This window comes from Balaenoptera borealis (assembly GCF_965194805.1).
Source record: "Balaenoptera borealis genome assembly, chromosome: 7".
NCBI classification, from domain to species: domain Eukaryota; kingdom Metazoa; phylum Chordata; class Mammalia; order Artiodactyla; family Balaenopteridae; genus Balaenoptera; species Balaenoptera borealis.
The window spans coordinates 68,341,972-68,366,500 of record NC_138864.1 but is presented as its reverse complement, the minus strand read 5'-3'; the positions used below and the strand labels follow the sequence as shown (position 1 = coordinate 68,366,500).

At 37.7% G+C, this 24,529-nt stretch overlaps 2 protein-coding genes across 5 annotated transcripts in view; one reads left to right on the top strand and one right to left on the bottom strand.

Moving 5' to 3' along the window:
* Positions 1–20,823: 20,823 nt before the first annotated feature.
* On the bottom strand, positions 20,824–24,110 carry RPA3 (replication protein A3). Of its 2 annotated transcripts, none has more exons than XM_082398668.1 (4): positions 23,977–24,110; positions 22,732–22,806; positions 21,797–21,905; positions 20,824–21,227 (listed from the first exon to the last, which is right to left on the bottom strand). In XM_082398668.1, the coding sequence occupies exons 1-4, from the start codon at positions 24,001–24,003 to the stop codon at positions 21,145–21,147; spliced, it is 294 nt and encodes a 97-aa protein (XP_082254794.1). In that variant the 5' UTR covers positions 24,004–24,110; the 3' UTR covers positions 20,824–21,144. The 2 variants fall into 2 exon arrangements, with proteins under 2 accessions (XP_082254794.1, XP_082254793.1); XM_082398667.1 differs by having other exon boundaries at positions 23,905–24,035.
* Positions 24,111–24,174: 64 nt separating this feature from the next.
* The window catches only part of UMAD1 (UBAP1-MVB12-associated (UMA) domain containing 1), a 240,760-nt gene continuing 240,405 nt past the window's right edge, over positions 24,175–24,529 (top strand). For 2 of the 3 annotated variants that reach the window (XM_082398653.1, XM_082398654.1), the window contains exon 1: positions 24,274–24,407. The gene's annotated coding sequence lies outside the window, so the exon portion shown is untranslated. The other variant, XM_082398655.1, reaches the window with a different exon arrangement.

Sequence of the window (24,529 nt, the reverse complement as noted above, 5' to 3'; positions counted from 1 at the left end):
TGGGTATTTTTATTGACAAAGGACGATTCATGATATATTTATAAATGGAGGGAAAGGCAAGTTATAGGATAGTATATATAGAATGTATTTGTATGGAACACTATTGGAGAATATTTATAAAATTTTAACAGTGGTCATCTTTCAAGAGTAGAATTTTAAGTGGCATTTTTCTTATCTGCATCTTCTAGTTTTTCTACAATAATGATGAATGTATAAATAAATGAATATGCATATCACACACACGTTAGTGGCTTTTATAAAAGTTACCCATGACATGTTATCTTGTTCTTACCATAATGAACAATCAAATTATTATGAGGTGAAGAAACTTGCTATAAGGTATTATGAAAATGATTACTGAGATTTAATTGTTTGGAAAGCATTTTTCTAGATTTCATGTTCTACAGTAATATATAAGAATAATAAACAGATGTGGTTCTTTCTCTTAATTGTCTCTTTTGTCATATTTGGAAACAGTGCACTTTGTTCTCCATTTAACACATTGGGAAATGGATCTATAAAATAGTTCTGATTTTCCTGAGGTAGTATTACATAATAATGACTTTGTTTCAATCTTCTCTCTCCTAGATGTTCCTCAGGATATTTCCTGACTCCTCTGTTGTGGCTCTGGGCCTGTGGCAGGACACCTATCCTCTGTGTTTAGAATTTAGTTAATTATTGTCCAATCCAGTCTAGAGTGCATTTTACTCAACTCGTTTCCAATAATTTAAGCTACTTATGTTTAAGTGATGAATTCTGAACATGCCTGCATGTCCATGCTTCCAGCAAAGAACCAAGCATTAGTGTGCCTACATGTGCCAGACATTTAAGGTTATGATTTCAAAGGATTGATGGCACCATCTTTGCCTTGGAGGAGCTGTAATATCTAATGGAAGAGGTAGACATGAGCATTGTTTTCAGCAGACTCAAATTCACTCAGATTAATATTTATAATTGCTGGAAAGAGTATCATTATAGCATCTTGTCTCTTTCTGCAGCCAAAAAAAAATGTCAATTTATTTAATTTTCTAAATTTGGACTTTCAAAAATTATTTTCTAATTAGAAATAATTTGAGGAAGTAGAGGCTGCCCATTACATTTTTCAGAAGTGTAATTTTCTAACAACATTGTAAAGCAACTGTACTCCAATAAAAATTAATTTAAAAAATGTAATTTTCTTACTGATCTACTATTAATAGTACAATGTTTTGAAAGGCTTTGCTAAGAAGGTAACTTTAGGATTAAAGGATAATTTATGTAATGTCAGAAATAGCAGCAATAATAGTAATTCAGTGCATACAATCCTTTCACCATTCAGTTTATGAAAAGCATGTTGCCTTAACATAATTTCATAACTGGAAATTAAGATATAGGAATCTAATTAGTTGGGCTCTTAAAATATAAAGACAAGAGTAGTCTGGAAGAGCATTTGAAGGGATTAATGTATCATAAACTTGAAACAGGCATTTTCATAAGAAATCATGCAAATGATTTGGTTTTACATCTTTTAACTTAAAGAATATTAGCTCCATTTATATGTATACATATATATGTACATGGGGAGGGAGGGTGAGCCGGGGTGTGGGGGACGTGTATGCAAGAAAGCCTGGAGTTTGAAAGGGCAAATGTCAAAATTCATGTTCACATTTTATTATATTGCAGCCATATACTTTGCTGGTGACAGTTCAAGAAGTTGCCACTGCCAGACATGTGGTAGGTAAAACGAAATATCCCTTTTAGCATCCAGTAATCTGATAGCTGATTATAGTAAAAATTTGAATGACACAAGTTCCTGTGCTACATATATCAGTTATGTCAAAGAAAAAGTACTTTCCCCATTAATTTGGAAATTTGTATTATTCATTAAGCAGGTATACTTAATATTTGTACAACTATGTGTGTGTAGCTTTATGGCACATAAATGTTCTCCAAATAGATGAAGATGTATAATTTATGGAGCAAAATACTCAGCAACTTGATAAATATGGGGAAGTTAATACGTTTTCTCATCTTAAATCTGACCTCCTTCCATTCCTCAAAAATGGAATGTAGGATCAGTTGTGACTCTTAGGACGAATGCACCAGTTTTTAAAGATAGATAGATTTCTGAGATACATTAAATTCTTTCTGGAAAAGTGAGTATAACTCTTAAGTGAATGGTAAGATACTGCTGGTTTCCAGAAGAGAATACTTCTCCAGGCCAGGAACATTATTTTCCACTGGAAGCATTAGACAAATTGGAGATAAGCTGGGGCAGATTCTCAAGGTCATTTCTTTTGGTAACATTGTTCACCTAATTTGGTGAACAAAAAATTTTTTAAGTCTATTTCATTGAATTCTTTTATCTCTACAGAAAATGTATGAATTATAGAATATATCTGTTACTTCTAGGGATCTGAGAAATTAAAAATGTATATTGTCCTCGCTGCTGATAAAACATATCCTATGGGGGAAAATGAACCAAAAAGTTATTCAGTACCTTTCCTGGTTTGCCTCTTTTGCTTCTCAGTTCTTTAAGAGTTCACTCCCAATATGTGGAATTCTACTGATTTCTAAATAACTTTTCAAATATCTTATGTTAAGTTTTGAGGAGTATATATTTTCTCAAGCAGAGACGTCTGAGCGGAATGAGAACGGATTCTCATAGAACAAAACTGCCAAGCATACGTGATGGAACTGTAGGGAAAAAGAGCATAATTGTAATTTTCTGAGAAGCTTAAAAATAGCTCTACTGTTATTGTGCACGAGGCCTGACAACTGATCTTTCTCATTTTGCCAGCATTCACCTACAGTACCCCATCAGCAGCTGAACACATTCTTCTCTGGGATAAATGATTAATGAGTTGTCTATCACTTCCACTCCTTTTGTACCGAGTGGTAGAGGCTTCAGTTGATCATATTGCAGCCATCAGCATCATTACTGAAATTGATTCTGCCATGGGAGGGTTATGCTAGGACAATAGATTAGCATTTAAATAAACGAACTAACTTATGGCATTAAAAATAACATAAAATAATCCCTTCTGAGTCACTCTGTCGCACCTGGTAAGGTTGTTTTGTTTTTGCTCATCAGCTACCATCATAAAACCTTAGGTTGAGGAAAGAAGGATGGAAGGCATAGAAGCTGAGTTCTTGTTTTGAGTACAACCCACTAAGATTTCCAAACTTCCCACTCTCTTTATTAATCACTGTCATGTTATATGAAATACATTTAGGAAATTACACAACTTGCATACAACGATGAACAGTAAACTTGCCAAATCATTGCCTTTAGAGAAAAAGTAAAGGGGTAAACACATTTTTGAAAGGCCAGAATTAGTCCAGAAAGGAAAGAAGTTGGAGGATTGAAATTGACAAATGATACTCAGATACAGTGAAATGAAACTTTCCTAATTTTTCAGCAAGCAGATGTGGGAATGAGGAGATAAGAACATCACAATTTAGATGTCTTGGTGATGTGGGCTGCATTTCCAAAACAGATGGCAGAGAATGAGGGTCGGCATAGGCCTAGAAAAAAGTGATAGATTGTAGTTTTGGTAAAGTGATATACTCAAGGAAAATAACTGGAACTTAGAACTTCTATTTTAGCATCTCTTTCTGCTCCTGGGATAACTGCCTGAGAGTTCTCAATATTACTGAACTTAAACTTCCCCTCAGTTACTTTTGTCTTCCAGCATATGACTCTTTTGTCCATTCCTCTTATATTTTCCTATTGTCTCCTGTCTCTGCTCTCTTCTGAATTTCATGAGACCAACTGTTTAATGTACTTCTGAATTAAGACAACTACCTGAAATTATATTGGTCAAAGTGCATGTGCATTTTCTTCAGAGCTGAGACTGGTTGTGCAGTGAAATGGAGCCATCGTAGGTTTTTCTCAATCCAGCTGCTTCTGCCCTATATTGATTAAGATTCTTTCCAGAATCTAGTAGTTAGGCTGGGGGTGATGGCATTGTTAGTTTCCATCTTTTTTCTGGTATGTGTATATTTTAAGAAGCTAGAAGAGGCGGCTTTGAGTACTGCTAAGTAGAGGACATGTTTACCCAACAGTGATATAAATAACTGAGACTTGTATTTTGGAAAGTGGGCAGAATATGATTGCAGTAAGAGGGAACATTGTTGTGATATGGGAAAAACAAAACAAAACAAAACAAAACATGGGAACATGAATTCTACAAGTGGCCCAATAACAAACTTCCTTTCTATGTTAAAATTCCCCAGTGACAAATGACTCTCTTCAGTCACCGTGAGATGAACAGGTTAGGCTAAGATGTGCTCGATCTGGAGATGAGTGAGTGACCATGCCCTTCTTTACCCTCGACACAAGTTGCCAATCAATTACGCTCTTTTTCTCAGAACCTTTTTCCGCATTGTATTGGAGGCAGCAACTACCAACTGGTCAGCATTCACCTGTTTGCCATTTTTAGCTCTAAAATTTGGTATGCCCTGACCATTTTTTACTAAAATGTGTGGGGGTTAAAACGCTAACAGTTCATGATTTTAAGTATTTCATGAGTCATTTTTGTCTCTATACTGAGTCCATCTAAGTAGAAATTACCTATATCCAGGTTGTAATATATTGTATATATAATTGTAGTATATTGTTACAATTATATATATAATACGTAAATATAATACATTGTATATAAATAATACTGTATAAATGTACAGTGTTATACAATATTATTTTGCGATGTATATTGTAATATGTTTTAATATATTCAAGCCTTATTTGAATAAAACTCTTATTTGCATGCCTGCATTCTTATGAATGGAAATGAATAAATTTGTTTCCTAGTAACAGCAGTTTCCATAGCCCATAAACACTTAAATATTTCTCATCAGTGCTCTAGAAGTTCTTTCCGAAATAAAGCAATCTTTTTAATTTTCATCAAATAGTTTTTCTGTTTTAGCATACATCCTTTATTGAAATCTTAAAGTCTGTAATCTTCATTATAAAACGTTCAGGCTATATAAGTGAGGTAACCACTTTCCTCTCTGCTGGAAGGGGGAATGTTTTCCTGTGCCACGGTGTAATTTGCTTTGCAACAATTATTGCTATTTGTAACCAGATCTTGTGATCACAAGACATACACATGTAGCTGAATTTAGAATCTGTTGAAAACACAGAAGGCAGCATGACTGTTTCTAAATGTCATTGATTTAATGATTTTAACTCATAAAAAATTTTAAAGTTCAAATGCATCAATCCAAATAATTCATTTCTGAAATTTTCTTTATATAAATCCCTCAGCGTTCTGTTGCTGCAAATGGCTATCTTTATGCATTATTTTATTTTCCCAAATCTCTGCAGTTTCCTAACCTCATTTCCAGTGAGACAGTTTATCAGACTACTTACCTCTAGATTCTATTTTTAAAATGATAGAAGCCAAATGTCATGGATTTAGGTAGGGAGTCATACCTAGAAGCATATTGTGCTTATAATCCTGTCTAGCCCTTTGATTAAGAAATCATAGATGTATATGTAACTGGTGTCTTTTACCAATTATTGTAGATGAAATTTACAAATGTTTCTTTGTCCCCCCCCCCTTTTTTTAGGCCTATTTTTTCTTTAAATAAGCACTGAAAGAATCAACCTCAAATCACAGATTAAACAGGGAAGTATTATTTTTGTTTAAGCTACCTTAGGTATAGTTTTTTTTTTTTAACATCTTTATTGGAGTATAATTGCTTTACAATGGTGTGTTAGTTTCTGCTTTATAACAAAGTGAATCAGCTATACATATACATATGTTCCCATATCTCCTCCCTCTTGCGTCTCCCTCCCACCCTCCCTACCTCACCCCTCTAGGTGGTCACAAAGCACCGAGCTGATCTCCCCGTGCTAAGCGGCTACTTCCCACTAGCTATCTATTTTACATTTGGTAGTATATATAAGTCCATGCCACTCTCTCACTTCGTCCCAGCTTACCCTTCCCCCTCCCTGTGTCCTCAAGTCCATTCTCTACGTCTGTGTCTTTATTCCTGTCCTGCCCCTAGGTTTTTCAGAACCTTTGTTTTTTCTTAGATTCCATATATATGTGTTAGCATACGGCATTTGTTTTTCTCTTTCTGACTTACTTCACTCTGTATGACAGACTCTAGGTCCATCCACCTCACTGCAAATAACTGAATTTCGTTTCTTTTAATGGCTGAGTAATATTCCATTGTATATATGTGCCACATCTTCTTTATCCATTCATCTGTTGATGGACACTTAGGTTGCTTCCATGTCTTGGCTATTGTAAATAGAGCTGCAGTGAACATTGTGGCACATGTCTCTTTTGGAATTATGGTTTTCTCAGGATATATGCCCAGTAGTGGGATTGCTGAGTCATAGGGTAGTTCTATTTTTAGTTTTTTAAGGAACCTCCATACTGTCCTCCATAGTGGCTGTATCAATTTACATTCCCACCAACAGTGCAAGAGGGTTCCCTTTTCTCCACACCCTCTCCAGCATTTAATGTTTGTAGATTTTTTGATGATGGCCATTCTGACTGGTGTGAGGTGATACCTCATTGAAGTTTTGATTTGCATTTTTCTAATGATAAGTGATGCTGAGCATTCTTTCATGTGTTTGTTGGCAATCTGTATATCTTCTTTGGAGAAATGTCTATTTAGGTCTTCTGCCCATTTTTGGATTGGGTTGTTTGTTTTTTTGATATTGAGCTTCATGAGCTGCTTGTAAATTTTGGACATTAATCCTTTCTCAGTTGCTTCATTTGCAAATATTTTCTCCCATTCTGTGGGTTGTCTTTTCGTCTTATTTATGGTGTCCTTTGCTGTGCAAAAGCTTTTAAGTTTCATTAGGTCCCATTTGTTTATTTTTGTTTTTATTTCCATTTCTCTAGGAGGTGGGTCAAAAAGGATCTTGCTGTGATTTATGTCATAGAGTGTTCTGCCTACGTTTTCCTCTAAGAGTTTGATAGTGTCTGGCCTTACATTTAGGTCTTTAACCCATTTTGAGTTTATTTTTGTGTATGGTGTTAGGGAGGGTTCTAATTTCATTCTTTTACACGTAGCTGTCCAGTTTTCCCAGCACCACTTATTGAAGAGGCTGTCTTTTCTCTACTGTATATTCTTGCCTCCTTTATCAAAGATAAGGTGACCATATGTGCGTGGGTTTATCTTTGGGCTTTCTATGCTTTTCCATTGATCTGTATTTCTGTTTTTGTGCCAGTACCATACTGTCTTGATTACTGTCGCTTTGTAGTGTAGTCTGAAGTCAGGGAGCCTGATTCCTCCAGGGCTGTTTTTCTTTCTCAGGATTGCTTTGGCTATTCGGGGTCTTTTGTGTTTCCATACAAACTGTGAAATTTTTTGTTCTAGTTTTGTGAAAAATGCCAGTGGTGGTTTGATAGGGATTGCATTGAATCTGTAGATTGCTTTGGGTAGTAGAGTCATTTTCACAATGTTGATTCTTCCAATCCAAGAACATGGTATATATCTCCATCTATTTCTATCATCTTTAATTTTTTTCATCAGTGTCTTATAATTTTCTGCGTACAGGTCTTTTGTCTCCTTAGGTAGGTTTATTCCTAGATATTTTATATTTTTTGTTGCATTGGTAAACAGGAGTGTTTTCTTAATTTCACTTTCAGATTTTTCATTATTAGTGTATAGGAATGCAAGAGATTTCTGTGCATTAATTTTGTATCCTGCTACTTTACCATATTCATTGATTAGCTCTAGTAGTTTTCTGGTAACATCTTTAGGATTCTTTATGTATAGTATGTCATCTGCAAACAGTGACAGCTTTACTTCTTCTTTTCCGATTTGGATTCCTTTTATTTCTTTTTCTTTTCTGATTGCTGTGGCTAACACTTCCAAAACTATGTTGAATAATAGTGGTGAGAGTGGGCAACCTTGTCTTTTTCCTGATCTTAGTGGAAATGGTTTCAGTTTTTCACCATTGAGGACAATGTTGGCTGTGGGTTTGTCATATATGGCCTTTATTATGTTGAGGAAAGTTCCCTCTATGCCTACTCTCTGCAGGGCTTTTATCATAAATGGGTGTTGAATTTTGTCGAAAGCTTTCTCTGCATCTATTGAGATGATCATATGGTTTTTCTCCTTCAGTTTGTTAATATGGTGTATCACGTTGATTGATTTGCGTATATTGAAGAATCCTTGCATTCCTGGAATAAACCCCACTTGATCATGGTGTATGATCCTTTTAATGTGCTGTTGGATTCTGTTTGCTAGTATTTTGTTGAGGATTTTTGCATCTATGTTCATCAGTGATATTGGCCTGTAGTTTTCTTTCTTTGTGACATCTTTATCTGGTTTTGGTATCAGGGTGATGGTGGCCTCGTAGAATGAGTTGGGGAGTTTTCCTCCCTCTGCAATATTTTGGAAGAGTTTGAGAAGGATAGGTGTTAGCTCTTCTCTAAATGTTTGATAGAATTCACCTGTGAAGCCATCTGGTCCTGGGCTTTTGTTTCTTGGAAGATCTTTAATCACAGTTTCAATTTCAGTGCTTGTGACTATTCTGTTCCTATTTTCTATTTCTTCCTGGTTCAGTCTCGGCAGGTTGTGCATTTGTAGGAATTTGTCCATTTCTTCCAGGTTGTCCAGTTTATTGGCATATAGTTGCTTGTAGTAATCTCTCATGATCCTTTGTATTTCTGCAGTGTCAGTTGTTACTGCTCCTTTTTCATTTCTAGTTCTATTGATTTGAATCTTCTGCCTTTTTTTCTTGATGAGTCTGGCTAATGGTTTATCAATTTAGCTGGTACTAAAAGTACCAGCTTTTAGTTGTATTGATCTTTGCTATTGTTTCCTTCATTTCTTTTTCATTTATTTCTCATCTGATCTTTATGATTTCTTTTCTTCTAATTTTGGGATTTTTTTGTTCTTCTTTCTCTAATTGTTTTAGGTGTAAGGTTAGGTTGTTTATTTGAGATGTTTCTTATTTCTTGATGTAGGATTGTATTGCCATAAACTTCCCTCTTAGAACTGCTTTTGCTGCATCTCATAGGTTTTGAATCATTGTGTTTTAATTGTAATTTGTCTCTAGGTATTTTTTGATTTCCTCTTTGATTTCTTCAGTGATCTCTTGGTTATTAAGTACTGTATTGTTTAGCCTCCATGTGTTTGTAGTTTTTACAGACTTTTTCCTGTAATTGATACCTAGTCTCATAGCGTTGTGGTCAGAAAAGATACTTGCTACGATTTCAATTTTCTTAAATTTACCAAGGCTTGATTTGTGACCCAAAATATGATCTATCCTGGAGAACGTTCCATGAGCATGAGAAGAAAGAGTATTCTGTTGTTTTTGGGTGGAATGTCCTATAAATATCAATTAAGTCCATCTTGTTTAATTTATCATTTAAAGCTTATGTTTCCTTATTTATTTTCATTTTGGATGATCTGTCCATTGGTGAAAGTGGGGTATTAAAGTCCCCTACTATGATTGTGTTACTGTCAATTTCCCCTCTATGGCTGTTAGTATTTGCCATATGTATTGAGGTGCTCCTATGTTGGGTGCCTAAATATTTACAATTGTTATATCTTCTTCTTGGATTGATCCCTTGATCATTCTGTAGTGTCCTTCTTTGTCTCTTGTAACAGTCTTTATTTTAAAGTCTATTTTGTCTGATATGAGAATTGCTACTCCAGCTTTCTTTTGATTTCCATGTGCATGGATTATCTTTTTCCATCCCCTCACTTTCAGTCTGTATGTGTCCCTAGGACTGAAGTGGGTCTCCTGTAGACAGCATATATACAGGTCTTGTTTTTGTATCCATTCAGCTAGTCTATGTCTTTTGGTTGAGCCTTTAATCCATTTACATTTAAGGTTGTTATCGATATGTATGTTCCTATTACCATTTTCTTAATCGTTTTGGATTCGTCATTGTAGGTCTTTTCCTTCTCTTGTGTTTCCTGCCTAGAGAAGTTCCTTTAACATTTGTTGTAAAGCTGGTTTAGTGGTGCTGAATTCTCTTAGCTTTTGCTTGTCTGTAAAGGTTTTAATTTCTCTGTCGAATCTGAATTAGATCCTTGCTGGGTAGAGTAATCTTGGTTGTAGGTTTTTCCCTTTCATCACTTTAAATATGTCCTGCCACTCCCTTCTGGCTTGCAGAGTTTCTGCTGAAAGATCAGCTGTTAACCTTATGGGATTCTCTTGTATGTTATTTGTTGTTTTTCCCTTGCTGCTTTTAATGTTTTTTCTTTGTACTTAATTTTTGATAGTTTGATTCATATGTGTCTTGGCGTGCTTCTCCTTGGATTTATCCTGTATGGGACTCTCTGCGCTTCCTGGACTTGATTAACTCTTTCCTTTCCCATATTAGGGAAGTTTTCAACTATAATCTCTTCAAATATTTTCTCAGTCCCTTTCTTTTTGTCTTCTTCTTCTGGGACCCCTATAATTTGAATGTTGGTGCGTTTAATGTTGTCCCAGAAGTCCCTGCTACTGTCCTCAATTGTTTTCATTCTTTTTATTCTGCTCTGCAATAGTTATTTCCACTATTTTATCTTCCAGGTCACTTATCCTTTCTTCTGCCTCAGTTATTCTGCTCTTGATTCCTTCTAGAGAATTTTTAATTTCATTTATTGTGCAGTTCATCATTGTTTCTTTGCTCTTTAGTTCTTCTAGGTCCTTGTGAAACATTTCTTGTATTTCCTCCATTCTGTTTCCAAGATTTTGGATCATCTTTACTATCGTTACTCTGAATTCTTTTTCAGGTAGACTGCCTAGTTCCTCATTTGTTTGGTCTGGTGGGTTTTTACCTTGCTCCTTCATCTGCTGTGTGTTTCTCTGTCTTCTCATTTTGCTTAACTTACTGTGTTTGGGGTCTCCTTTTTGCAGGCTGCAGGTTCGTAGTTCCTGTTGTTTTTGGTGTCTGCCCCCAGTGGCTAAGGTTTGTTCAGTGGGTTGTGTAGGTTTCCTGGTGGAGGCCACTGGTGCCTGTGTTCTGGTGGATGAGGCTGGATCTTGCCTTTCTGGTGGGCAGGACCGTGTCCGGTGATTTGTTTTGGGGTGTCTGTGACCTTATTATGATTTTAGGCAGCCTCTCTGCTAATGGGTGGGGTTGTGTTCCTGTCTTGCTAGTTATTTGGCATAGGGTGTCCAGCACTGTCGCTTGCTGGTCGTTGAGTGGAGTGGGTCTTAGCGTTGAGATAGAGATCTCTGGGAGAGCTTTCATCATTTGATATTACGTGGAGCCAAGAGGTCTCTGGTGGACCAATGTCCTGAACTTGGCTCTCCCACCTCAGAGGCAGAGGCCTGACACCTGGCTGGAGCACCAAGACCCTCACAGCCACACGGCTCAGAATAAAAGGGAGAAAAAAAAGAAAGAAAGAATGAATGAATAAAATAAAATAAAGTTATTAAAATTTTAAAAAAAGGAATTATTAAAAATTTAAAAATAATAAAAAAGAAAGAAGAGAGCAACGAAACCAAAAAACAAATCCACCAATGATAACAAGCGCTAAAAGCTATACTAAAAAAACAAAAAAAGCAAAAAAACAAACATACAAACAAACAGACAGACAGATCCCTAGGACAAATGGTAAAAGCAAAGCTATACAGACAAAATCACACACAGAAGCATACACATACACACTCACAAAAAGAGAAAAAGGAAAAAAAAATATGTGTCATTGCTCCCAAAGTCCACCTCCTCACTTTGGGATGATTCGTTGTCTATTCAGGTATTCAACAGATGCAGGTACATCAAGTTATTTGTGGAGATTTAATCTGCTGCTCCCGAGGCTGCTAGGACAGATTTCCCTTTCTCTTCTTTGTTTGCACAGCTCCTGGAGTTCAGTTTTGGATTTGGACCAGCTTCTGCATGTAGGTCGCCTGAGGGTGTCTGTTCTTCCCTCAGACAGGAGGGGGTTAAAGGAGCAGCTGATTCGGGGGCTCTGGCTCGCTCAGGCCGGGGGAAGGAGTGGCACCAGCCTGAGGCGCGTGGTGCATTCTCCTGGGAAGTTGTCCCTGGTTCGCAGGACCCTGTCAGTGGCGGGTTGCACAGGCTCCCGGGAGGGGCAGTGTGGATAGTGACCTGTGCTTGCACACAGGCTTCTTGGTGGCTGCAGCAGCAGCCTTAGCGTTTCATGCCCGTCTCGGGTCCGCGCTGATAACCGCGGCTCGCGTCCGTCTCTGGAGCTCGTTTAGGCGGTGCTCTTAATCCCCTCTCCTCGCGCACCCACAACCAATGGTCTCTTGCCTCTTCGGCAGCTCCAGACCTTTTCCTGGACTCCCTCCCGGCTAGCTGTGGCGCACTAGCCCCTTCAGGCTGTGTTCACGCCGCCAACCCCAGTCCTCTCCCTGGGATCTGACCTCCAAAGCAGGAGCCTCAGCTCCCAGCCCCCTCCTGCCCTGGCGGGTGAGCAGACAAGCCTCTCGGGCTGGTGAGTGCTGGTCGGCACCGATCCTCTGTGCGGGAATCTCTCCGCTTTGCCCTCCGCACCCCTGTTGCTGCGCCCTACTCCGTGTCTCCGAAGCTCCCCCCTCCGCCACCCGCAGTCTCCGCCTGCGAAGGGGCTTCCTAGTGTGTGGAAACCTTTCCTCCTTCACAGCTCCCTCCCACTGGTGCAGGTCCCGTCCCTATTCTTTTGTCTCTGTATTTTCTTTTTTCTTTTGCCCTACCCAGGTACGTGGGGAGTTTCTTGCCTTTGGGGAAGTCTGAGGTCTTCTGCTAGCATTTAGTAGGTGTTCTGTAGGAATTGTTCCACATGTAGATGTATTTTTGATGTATCTGTGGGGAGGAAGGTGATCTCCGCGTCTTACTCCTCTGCCACCTTGAAGGTCTCTCTAGGTATAGTTTTTGAGTTCATATGTACTGGTAATGTATTTTCTCTGAATTGCCTAAAATATGTTGTTAATTTTGTACCTCAAATAGGTTTAGGTTATAAAATAAGGAAGAAAAGCAACATAGAACATATTTTATTCATCTTGAAATGACATTTTAAAGTTTTCCTTAAGAAGGGATAAAGCAGGATATTAATGCCAGTTTTAGCAGATGAATATTCCGGTAACAAATGATAGTAAATCAATTGAGTGTCCCATTCTACTTCCACTGGTAGCTCAAGTTTACATTTGGGAAAGTCACATTGTATGAATTTATGATGAGAAAACAGGGAAGGGATAGAAGGCTTTGCAGCTGTCTTAAATTCTTTTTTTCTGGAAACAAGTGGGGTAGAAATATATACATATCATATCTTATACTGAGTTGTTTTCATGACTTAATCATACTGCTGAGAGTGAAGGAAATTGCCCAGTGGGTTAATTCCTCTAGGTCACTGAGTTCTAAAAGAAAAAGAAGCCTACAAATTCCCCTGCTTTGGAGGCAGTGGATTCTAATTTCTAGCTCCTCCCTTGATCCATAATATGTTCATCTGGAAGACATTTAGTCATTTCTGAGGAGATTCCAAAATGAGGCAGCTCTTGGTCCACTGTCTCATGAAAGGTCAAATACATGACCAGTTAAGGCATAACATTTCTGAGCAATATGAAAAAAATAATTGACTCACTAGGACGCTGATTACTTAAAAGAAAAGATGAATCTCTGTAAATGTATTTTCTCATCAGGTCTAATGTTTTCATAACACTTGAAGCTCCTCAAAAGCTAAAGAAAAATATTAAAATGTTTAAGTGAAATGTGATACTGTTTCTGATTTTCTATAGAGTTATGCTAAATTTATTTTATGCAGTTTGGCTTTAAATGATCATTGTATATTAAGTGAAGTTGAATTAATGAAAATAAATGTTAAGACCTAAATAATATTCATTTTGAAAATGAATATCTGAGGTAAAAATAATATTAAGTTATCTAGCTTTTTAATTAGCAATTATTCAATAAAAGAATTTCTCCTTGCTGATTATCTCTCAAGATTCAGGGTGACAAGATACCAAGATCTTTCAGTGAAACCATTTTTTAAACCTATTATTACTAAATAAACTTTATTACTTCAATATAACATTTTATGGTGAGAGATTCTTCTTACCAGCCAAAATAATTGCCTTATTTTCCTGGGTAATATTTCAAACTTCTGTGAAAACTGAATAGTCTTTTTTTTAAAAAGGGGGCTAATTAAGTCACAGTGTCATCTATGGCATTGCCCAAAACTGTTACACTGCTTATATATTTTCCTTTTTTCCAACTTACATTGCTCAGTGTTTTTTTGAGAACTGGCTCAAAGTTTTCTCAATTTTGCATCTTAAATACTGCATTATGTAGAGTCCACAGAGGTTGTTGTTCTTTACTTCCCCACCTACAGAAATAATCAGGTTGAAAAAAAATGTTTTGCATACGTGAAAGCACTATAATTCAGTCCAAATCTTAAAGACAAGGAAATTCTAAAGAACATAGTGTCCTGCCTCTGACATTTTGTAATATGTAAAGAAGAAACAATGGCATGCTAATGACAAATTTAATCCTTGCCCCCAAGATGAGTGTATTACCCTATAAATTGTTCATAGCCTACACCTCTCGTCTTAATTAGCCATCTTAAAACCCTATGCCCTATACCCTGAGAAAACCGTAATTCAAAAACCACAATGTTCATTGCAGCTCTATTTACAATAGCCAGGACATGGAAGCAACCTAAGTGTCCATCAACAGATGAATGGATAAAGAAGATGTGGCACATATATACAATGGAATATTACTCAGCCATAAAAAAGAAAGGAAATTGAGTTATTTGCAGTGAGGTGGATGGACCTAGAGTCTGTCATACAGAGTGAAGTAAGTCAGAAAGAGAAAAACAAATACCGTATGCTAACACATATATATGGAATCTAAGAAAGAAAGAAAGAAAAAGGTCATGAAGTACCTAGGGGCAAGACGGGAATAAAGACACAGACCTACTAGAGAATGGACTTGAGGATATGGAGAGGGGGAAGGGTAAGCTGTGACAAAGTGAGAGAGTGGCATTTACATATATACAGTACCAAATGTAAAATAGATAGCTAGTGGGAAGCAGCCGCATAGCACAGGGAGATCAGCTCGGTGCTTTGTGACCACCTAGAGGGGTGGGATAGGGAGGGAGGGAGGGAGATGCAAGAGGGAGGGGATATGGGGATATATGTATACGTATAGCTGATTCACTTTGTTATACAGCAGCAACTAACACAGCAATGTAAAGCAGTTATACTCCAATAAAGATGTTAAAAAACAAAACAAAACCCTATGCTCTAGGTCAACTGAGGTCATAAAGAACATAAGAGGCTTACCTCAAACCAATATCACAATTAGAAAGTAACTCGAAACCTATGCTTTATTAGTACTCTAGATTTAGCATTATCTTTTTAGGAATGTAACCTGTGGTACTAGGATTATTAATTTTCTTTCAGCAACTGATCAGAATCAAACTCCATGTGAATTAAGTAAGGGAGGAAACCAAATTGGAATTTCACTAAATAGAACCTACAGAATTTGGTTGTTCTTAATCATGATGGATTTCTTTGAAACCTTAGACCGGTTAAATATTAAATAGTTCTGAGTTGAGACATCTTTGGCAATTATGCTAAACTGCCATAGATTGAAATGCCAGAGGTTAGGGACTTTGTTATATGTATTTCTAGCAATTAGCCCAGGACTTGACACAAAATATTTGTTGAGTGACTTAATGCATATTAAGTTAATACCTTAAAAGACAACCTCAAAATTCTATAAATTTAGTAATACTAGTTTATCACTCAAAGTGATACCCCATGAAGAGATGTTTTCAGAGTTGGTTTTAATTTTGTCTTTGTCAGATGAAAATAAAAACAATCATTTGAAAAACATCTGTAAAATTATGACTGAAGTCAACCACTTTGTAGCTCCTCATCCCTCACATTAGATTCTGTGTGATATTCCTTTTAGAATTTAATATTAGGGAAAAGTTTGATTGTCGTGATAAATTTAAGGCTATTAAAATTCTATGGCCTATTATTCCTTCCTTTTCCTAGCTTCCCAGGCACACCTGGAGTTAAACTTAAAGCCTAAGTTTATTTCCTCTTGAGCGTTTTTGTAGTTGTTATCTCCTTTTTTGATATGTTTTCCCTTTTTATTTTTGTAGGCTAGTCCTTTTTAGAAATGTGTGATATATAAGTTAGTAATGTCAGTGTTTTATCCTCAGTCGTCATCTTCAGTACTTTGAGCTTTCAGCATCATTGACTGGTCTTTGAAACTCTCTTTCCTTGCCTTTCACGATATTCTTTCAGTGAATAAATATTTATTGAGTGCTTACTAGGTGTTGGGCACCACTGGGGTCCTTCTTCTGACTCAGTCACTCTCCCACTGCTGTTCCGTAAGTGCACAGTTCCCCCCAGGTTCTGTGGTTTTCTTCCTCTGGATGCTGTTCCCTGATTTAGGAACACAATCCCTAACTTGAAACTCTTGGAGCCATATGTACTTCAGAATTCAGAATTTTTTGATTTTAGAAAAGTCAGAGGGTATATTTACCATATGTTATGAAACACCCTTCCCAGAGGGGCTGCACCCTCTATTCAAACATGGTAATATTTCTTCAGTGAAGCATATGAGTATTTACTGGAAGTAGAATAAAGACTATAAGTAGCCTCACTACAATTCTTATCAGGTTTTGTTGCCAAATGCATTTTGCCCCAAATTTAGGAAAAATGGGTTTCAAACCATTAGAGATTTCTAACTGGTAGATCTCTTAAAGTCTACTTTAAATATTAGGCAGGTTGTCTCTCAAATCTCTGTCTGGGCCTACATTTCCAATATCTTCTGGACATCTTTACTCAAGGGCCTATTAACTACTTAAATTTGTATTGAAGTGAAATTATTGCTTCCTCACCTGTTGATCTCATCCTTGGTTCTTACCCTGTTTAAGTCCTAGCATCATCACTGAGTCCTATGGAATCCATTATAATATATTCTCAACTCCTGGCCTCCTATTCTTTGTCGCTTCACCAAATTATGGTTCAGGTCTTCATTACCTCTTCTCTCAGCTTTGTGGCTTCTCAAACCAGGATGGATGAACTAATTTATTCATATACTATGTTAGGCATTGGGAAATACAAATAAGACAGGTTTTTAAATTACAGTTTCTTCATCTATAAAGGCCTCTTCTTAGTGGGGAAGACTAATTAGAAGACTGGTTAAATAAATTAGGAAACACTTGGCACAGTGGATATTTTTCAACCATTAAAAAGCATGAGATAGCTCAATATGTTAATTGCCAAGACTTATTAAACGAAAAATGCATGTTGCAGGGCAGTATATTGAGGTCCTACAGACAGTTTATGCAGAGAAAGTTCTGGAAAGCAGTCCACCAATCCATAGCAGTGTCTTCGGGGAGACAGTAGGAAATTTACTTTCTGATTTTTGTAGTGTTAAAAAAATATATAATCTATATATATTTTTTAATCCGAAAAAAATGCTATGAGCAAGTTAAGTGTGATGAGAGGAATATAACATAAAGCAACTAACTCTGCTTGCCCAAGTTAGGGAAAGCTTAGAGAATGTTTTCCTTTGGGCATAGAGACAGACATTCCAATAAGAGCAGAGAGCAAGTTCAACAGCATCTGGATCTTAAAGGGTCTAGTGTGTTCTGGCAACAGTAGATCAGTGCTGGAGGGTTGCTTCCAGGGGAGAGTAGGATTTGGGACTGAGGTGAGACATGGTCAGATTGTGGAGGGTCTGAACTACTGATTAGAAATGTGGACTTGACCTAGTCACTGGGGAGCCTCTGGCAGGTGTTGATTTTGTTTTCAATGCATTTTTTTATTTTGGAGTAATTTTAGATTTATAGGAAATTTGCAGAGATAGAGTTCCTCCACTCACCCAGTTTGTCTCCTTTTATGTTACCTTACATTATCCTGGTACATTTGTCAAAACTAAGAAACCAACGTTGGTACGTTAGTTTAGCTCCAGACTTTATTCAGATTTTACCTGTTTTCCATTAATGTCCTTTTTGTGTTCCAGGAGCCAGTCCATGATCCCACATCACATTTAGTTGTCATGTCTCTTTAGTCTTCTGTGCTCTGTGAGATTCTGTCTTTCTTCATTACCTTGACAGTTTTGAGGGGTACTGATCAGTTTGTAGAATGTCCTTCTATTTGAGTATGTCTGATATTTTCTCATGATTAGACTGGCATTATGCATTTATGAAAAAATAGCACAAAGGTGAAGTGCCTTTCTTATCCCATTACATCAGAGGGCACACGATTTATCCACGTGTCATCACTGGTGATGTTAACCTTGTTCACTTCATTAAGGTCATATTGGCCAGGTTTCTCCACTGTAAGCTTTCCAGGAAGTTTTCCCCTATTCACACTTCTCTGGTTTTTAAACTTTGTAGTATCGATTGTAGTACAATCGATGTTTAATGCAACTCTACTGGCCAGGTGATCGGAAGAGGCTGGAAGCAGTAAGGCCAGTAATATATTTAGGGCTGTTGGAATAGCTCGTGAGAGATGACAATTGTCTGAACTTACAGTGGCAGTGGGAGTGAAAAGGATTAGAAGTATTCAAGCTTTTCTGGCCAACAGAGTGGCTTATGGTAACTTTAAAAGGAACAAGACAAATCAAAATCACTTCACACCCATTAGTATAGCTATAATAAAAAAGTCAGATAATAAGTGTTGAGGATGTGGAGAAATGAGAATCCTCAAACACTGCTGCTGGGAATGTAAAATGGTATAGCCACTCTGGAATACCGTCTGGTAGTTCCTCAAAAGTTAAACATATTTACCATTTGATACAGCAGTTCCTCTCCTAGGTATATACCCAAGAGAAAGAAAAAATCTGTACACACAAAAACTTATACATGAATGTTCATAGTTCATTATAGCTAAATGGTGGAAACCACCCAAATGTAAAGCAACTGATGAATGGATAAACAAAATGTGGTATATCCGTACAGTGGAATATTTTTGGCCATAAAAAGGGATGAAGCACTGATATATGCTATAACACAGATGAACCTTGGAAACACTGTGCTAAATAAGTCAGTCACAAAAGGCCATGTGTGATTCCATTTATATGAAATATCCAGAACAGGTAAATCTATAGACAGAAAGTAGATTAGTTGCTTCTTATGGCGAGGGAGCGGGTAGTGGTGGTGTAGGGACTGGGCCATGACAGGTAAATGGTACAGGGGTTCTTTTTGGGGTGATGAAAATGTTCTAAAATTGATTGTGGTGATGGGTGTACAACTCTGTGTACTAAAAGCCACCGAATTGTACTCTTGAAATAGGTGAATTATATATGTGAATTATCTTTAAAAAATTATTACTAAAAAGTCAGGGAACACATGGCAGGGGGGCTGCATCTATTCAAACTACACTCATTCAAGCTAAAGCGCTGGTGGGACATGCAAGTGCAGATGTTGAACAGCTCAGAGATGAGGCTGGGGCTAGAGCAATGGCACCATAAATCATTAGTGTAAAGGATTCACTTGTCAGAAAGCAAGGTACCCTAGTCATTTAGTCCAGTTTACTGAACATAGTAGTTCAAGGGAAGGTTTCAAACAGGACACCTTTAACATTTAATAGCACTGAGTTTTCCGAGGTTAACACAATTGAGGACTGACCCCTTCTCTAGCATTGGAGATAACACTGTGTTATTGAGATTAGCTGATGTCCCTCCTACACCTAAATTTCAATTACAATTGTCTTTACTTCCTGTAATGAAATGCTTTACCATGAGTACCTCTGTTGCTTAAGTAATTTGTAGAATATTTTGGGGTGAAAGTTGAAATTGAAGATGGTACCAATTTAAAATAAATATTTTTGGTATAATTTACAACATAAATGGATTTAGAATTAGTTTATTTCCTCACTGAAGAAAATGGGTCAGGCCATAAAACTTGTGGGCACATAGGTCACCAGTTACTCTGTATTACTGTCCTACACTTGCGACACCCGTGCCTGCCCACTCCCAATGGTACTTGGTGGTATGAAGTACAAGTCAGTAGGAATTTCATATTAAGGATAATGACAGTTGAAAAGAATTAAAAAAAAAATTAAATGATTCCACCAACTGTTTTAATGATCAGGTATCCCTTTTTTGGCCTAGTGAACGCTCAGTTTTAAAATCCTGAGAAAGAGATGCTATGATGGTTACTTTTATGTCAGTATGACTGGGCTAAGGGATATCCAGATAGCTGGTAAAACATTATTTCTGGGTGTATCTGTGAGCGTGTTTCTGGAACAGATTAGCATCTACATCAGCAGACTGAGTAAAGATGGCCCTTGCCAAAGTAGGTGGGCATCATTCAATCCGTTGAGAGTCCAAATAGAACAAAATGGCAGAGGAAGGGCAAATTTGCTCTCTCTCCTTGAGCTAGAATGTCCATCTTTTCCTGCCTACAGACACTGGAGCTCCAGGTTCTCAGGCCTTCAGACTCTGGGACTTACACCAGTGTCCTCCCAGTTCTCAGATCTTCAGACTGCGAGTTACACCGTCATCTTCCCTTATTCTCAGACCTTCAGACTCACACTGTATTATACCACCGGCTTTCATGGTTCTCCAGCTTGTAGATGGCAGATCCTGGGACTTCTCAGCCTCTATAACCATGTAAGCCAATCTGCGTAACAATTTTATTTATATATATATATATATATATATATATATATCCATATATATCCTATTGGTTCTGATTCTCTAGAGAGCCCTAATGTAGGTACTCACAAATTACATAAGATGTTGGATTCTATTTGCTGTTTTAATAAAATCATTTTTTCACAGCGTGTCAAGGAAGTAATTAACATGGTTAATTCGTGAGGTAGCAAGTAAATTCTTAACACAATTGGCCCAGGGTTTCATTTGGTAAGTCTAAGTCCTGACCTTACAGCTATGAAATTCCAAGTTTGTGCCTGAATAGATGACTAAAATAATGAGAATGATATGACCAACGATATGTATCATTTAAACTTTTATTAATAAAACAGAAAACTAAACTCAGCCAGCTGCTTTTTTCTTGCATCTAATCTGACCATATGCCAGAGAAATGATTCTTTATGAGGACTTAGGTGAGAACTCTCAATAAACCAGTTCTGTTGAAAATGGCATAATGGAATATCTAATAACGTTAGGTAAATGAAATTAAAAAGAGAACAAATAACAGTATTAAAAATCACAGGAAAAAAAAAAAATCACAGGAATCTCTCCTTTAAATATCAGGGCCTCCTTTAATAATCTTCAATGTAGCTCACTGGCAATCATAAAAAATTCATCAAGTTCAACCATACTGCACAACCCCCAAAGGAAAAAACTGAGGGAACTCATGGGTAATTTTCACAGCTTCATTGTAAAGTCCAAGATCTGAAAGAAACAGTTCAGCAAACATTTAATCTACAGTGGAAAGCTGTAACATCAATTACTATCTAAAGAGTTATACCTATTTCTCTTTTCTCTCCCTTTTAGAGGTCAACTTGTTTTCACAATCCATTTCCTAAAACTGAGATATAGATCATCATATTTATTTAACTATGGCTCCAAAAAATAAAAGACATGGAGTATAGGAGACCACCCATTTTGACATCCATTGTACAGGCACAGTTCTTGCCTGGTTGTGTTTTAGGTGCTGTGCATTATTTGATGCCTTTAATCTATATATTAAAATCAAACAAACAAAACTATTAACATTATTTTGTTTACCCCATTTAAGAAACTTTTCTTTCCACAAATATTAATTAATCTTTGTTGAGTTTCCTACATACACAAGCACTGTTTAGAAGCAGGCCAAAATGTCCACCCATTTTCCTTTGGGATCAGAACATTCTATAGAAATTGAAAATGTAGCAGGACTGAAACTCAAGACCAAGACATAGCAAGTTAAAAATAAAATTGCTTTCCACCTAATTCCATGAATTACAGCATGTTTTATTTACCAAAAGGATGGTTATCTTCTTTAAACTGGACATAAGATGCACACATAATGGTTGCCTTGGCCGTTACTCTTCCAACTACTTCCACGATTCCAGAGATTTCCTCATCAAGCTAACACAAAGAACAAAATGTCAACTTGGTGTTATCACATTTTCAGTTGATAATTAACTTGGAAAATTGTTCTACAGTTTACTAATCTTATCTTTCATTTCATGTAACAAAATAAGTTTAAAATTTATCAGTGCAAAAATGGAATTGTAACTTGTTAAAAAATGTTTGAGTACTTATTACTGTTAGCATGTCACTAGTCCTGTTACCTTTAGCAGTGGCTTCAGGTCCAAAGATACAGTTAAATGTTTAAGTTGAAGACAAAATCACTTAAAGATACTGAGAATGTCCAGCATTTCCACAAGGAGTAATTTGTTTAAAAGGACCCATTGAAAGGAACTTTCTATTAACTACATTTGTACAGTGTGTTCTGCATCCAGTAACCAAACAGCATACAGATCTGTCTTCATAAAAGACCAAGAAAATATTTTTAAGTACAATAAACATAAAATGTAAAAACAAATAAGTGACAACTGAAAATAAATGTAAACGAAAATAGAAAACCGAATTTTAAAAACGTAAAACTCTTGAGGAAGGAAAAAGTGATTTAAACAGAAGATGTTTCTTATGTGATTTTCATAAGGAATGAGAATTGTCACCCAGCATTTAAGGGGTGTATTAAAAAAATGACAGAGCCCAAAAAATCATTGGTTAGAAATGTAAAGGGAAATATAATGTAAGAAGAGGACAAATATTTGATTTTAGAGAGTGGGAAGTTTGATAAGCTGGTCCTTTATACATCCACTCCAAGAATCAGAAACATGAGCAACAAACCAAAACAAGATGAAGAATTAATTATAATATACATAGAATTAATACTTAAACATACAGGCTCCATCAACTCAATAGTTCCATTTTTTCCTTCTCCATCTGAAAGAATAAACATTTTCCCAGTGGGATGAATCTGAAAAATAAAAAGATTAAAAGTTTGACAAAAGATGAGCAGATTGACCCAAACTTACTTAATCGACGCACACAAAGCAATTGTTTTTGAACAGTTTAACTGGTTCAACGTTATCATGTGTTACCATACATACCTGATCAAACGATGCCCAGTTAAATCTGAATTTCAGATAAACATTTTCCATACAAATGTGTCCTGTATTTTTATTTGCTAAATCTGGCAACCCTATGCTAAGAACAATTAAAGAGTCCATATTATCTAAAAGTGAGATCTACTGCCACCCATGATTTAAATGGTACGTGTCCCACAGAGGATATGTTTTTAAAAATTCGGCCTGAGGAAGTAAAGAGAACTGGTTGTCAGAAAACCTGGGTTCTAGTCCTGTAAGACAGCGGCAGAGTGCAGTCAGATCTGGTTTGAATGACAGCTTTGCTACTTACTGCGGCCTTGAACCATACACTACTCCTAACCAATTTCCCTATCTGTGAAGTCCGAATACACCTATTTCAAGAAGATATGTGACTGAAATAAACTAATAAGCCTTTATACAAGAGCTTTCTCGGTTCCCTGATCCCGACACTTTGGGCCTGCTTCTCACCAGCAGGATGAGGGGCTGCACTCTAATAATGGAGTAAAATAACAGACTAGTATTGGATCAGTGAAGTACACTCAAGGAATGTTTTATAGAAAAGCGACTTCAACGAGAAAACGAAGTCTGAGAAAAGAGGAAACTGCATAAAAGAAGGAAACAAGAAAACTGGACTAGTCAAATCTGGGTAACTAAAAAATCAGGAAGTAGATGGAGTTATGTCTATAATTTCCCTTAAATAAACACAAACGAGGGTGGGACGCTATAATTTAGAACGGAGCGCGTTCGAAAACGTCGCGATTCCGCGTCCTAAAAGAAGGGCCAAAATAGGGCTGCAATGGTTAAAAAGTGTGCAAAAAGTTCCCTTGTGAGAAATAAAGCAATGGGGAGCGCAGTGATGCTATAAGGCTGTCCCTCCTCCTTCACCCTCCGTTACACACCCTGAGGCAGCCACCCTGACTGTCACAGAGCCCCTCCCCCAAGGAACCCAGGGTGGTGAGTGTGCGCACCTTCTCCAGCCTCCCTACGAAGCAAACGGGCTGGTCTATGAACTGAGCTAGCATGCTGGCGTTGATGCGCACCTTGGGCGACTCCATCACGTCCACCATGATTGCAACGGAAGGCCGCCAGCCGGCAGGAAACTAGCTGACAACTGAGACTGTGCGCCCCACGGACGTCTACGGGGCGGATTCCTCCGAAACCAATCGGCGGAGACCAGCACTCTCGCTCCACCAATCAAACGCACGGAAATCTCGACTGCAATCGCGCAGTCCCCCGAAAGCGAAGAAAAAGGCAAGGACCCGTCCGGAAGTCGGGATCGGCTGCTTAGTGACGCGCGGCGCCCCGGAAGTTACCTGGGTCTTCCGCGAAGCGTACGTGGAGGCGGGGCTTGGATGGGGCGGGGCTGAGGCTCCCGTCCGAGGTCCCGGTCCTCCCCGCCGCGACTTAACCCCGGAAGCAGGGTGGCGGGCTCCTGTGCTGTTGCGGCGGGGGACTGCGGCGCGAGTCTCAGGTACCTCTTCTCGCGGGAGTCGCCGCAGCCTTACTGTTGCGGAAGAGAGAGGCGGGAGTCGGTACCTGTTCCCCCGTGGCACTCTCGGTGCTGCGCCACCAGCTGTTCGCATTTCCCCGCCT

Coding starts and splice junctions, on each gene's coding strand:
- RPA3 (XM_082398667.1), bottom strand. CDS start 24,003: ATGGTGGACGTGATGGAGTCGCCCAAGGTGCGCATCAACGCCAGCATG. Junction 22,807..23,904: donor TCGTAGGGAGGCTGGAGAAG/GTGCGCACACTC, acceptor TTTATTTTTCAG/ATTCATCCCACTGGGAAAAT. Junction 21,228..21,796: donor AGAAGATAACCATCCTTTTG/GTAAATAAAACA, acceptor TGTTTCTTTCAG/ATCTTGGACTTTACAATGAA.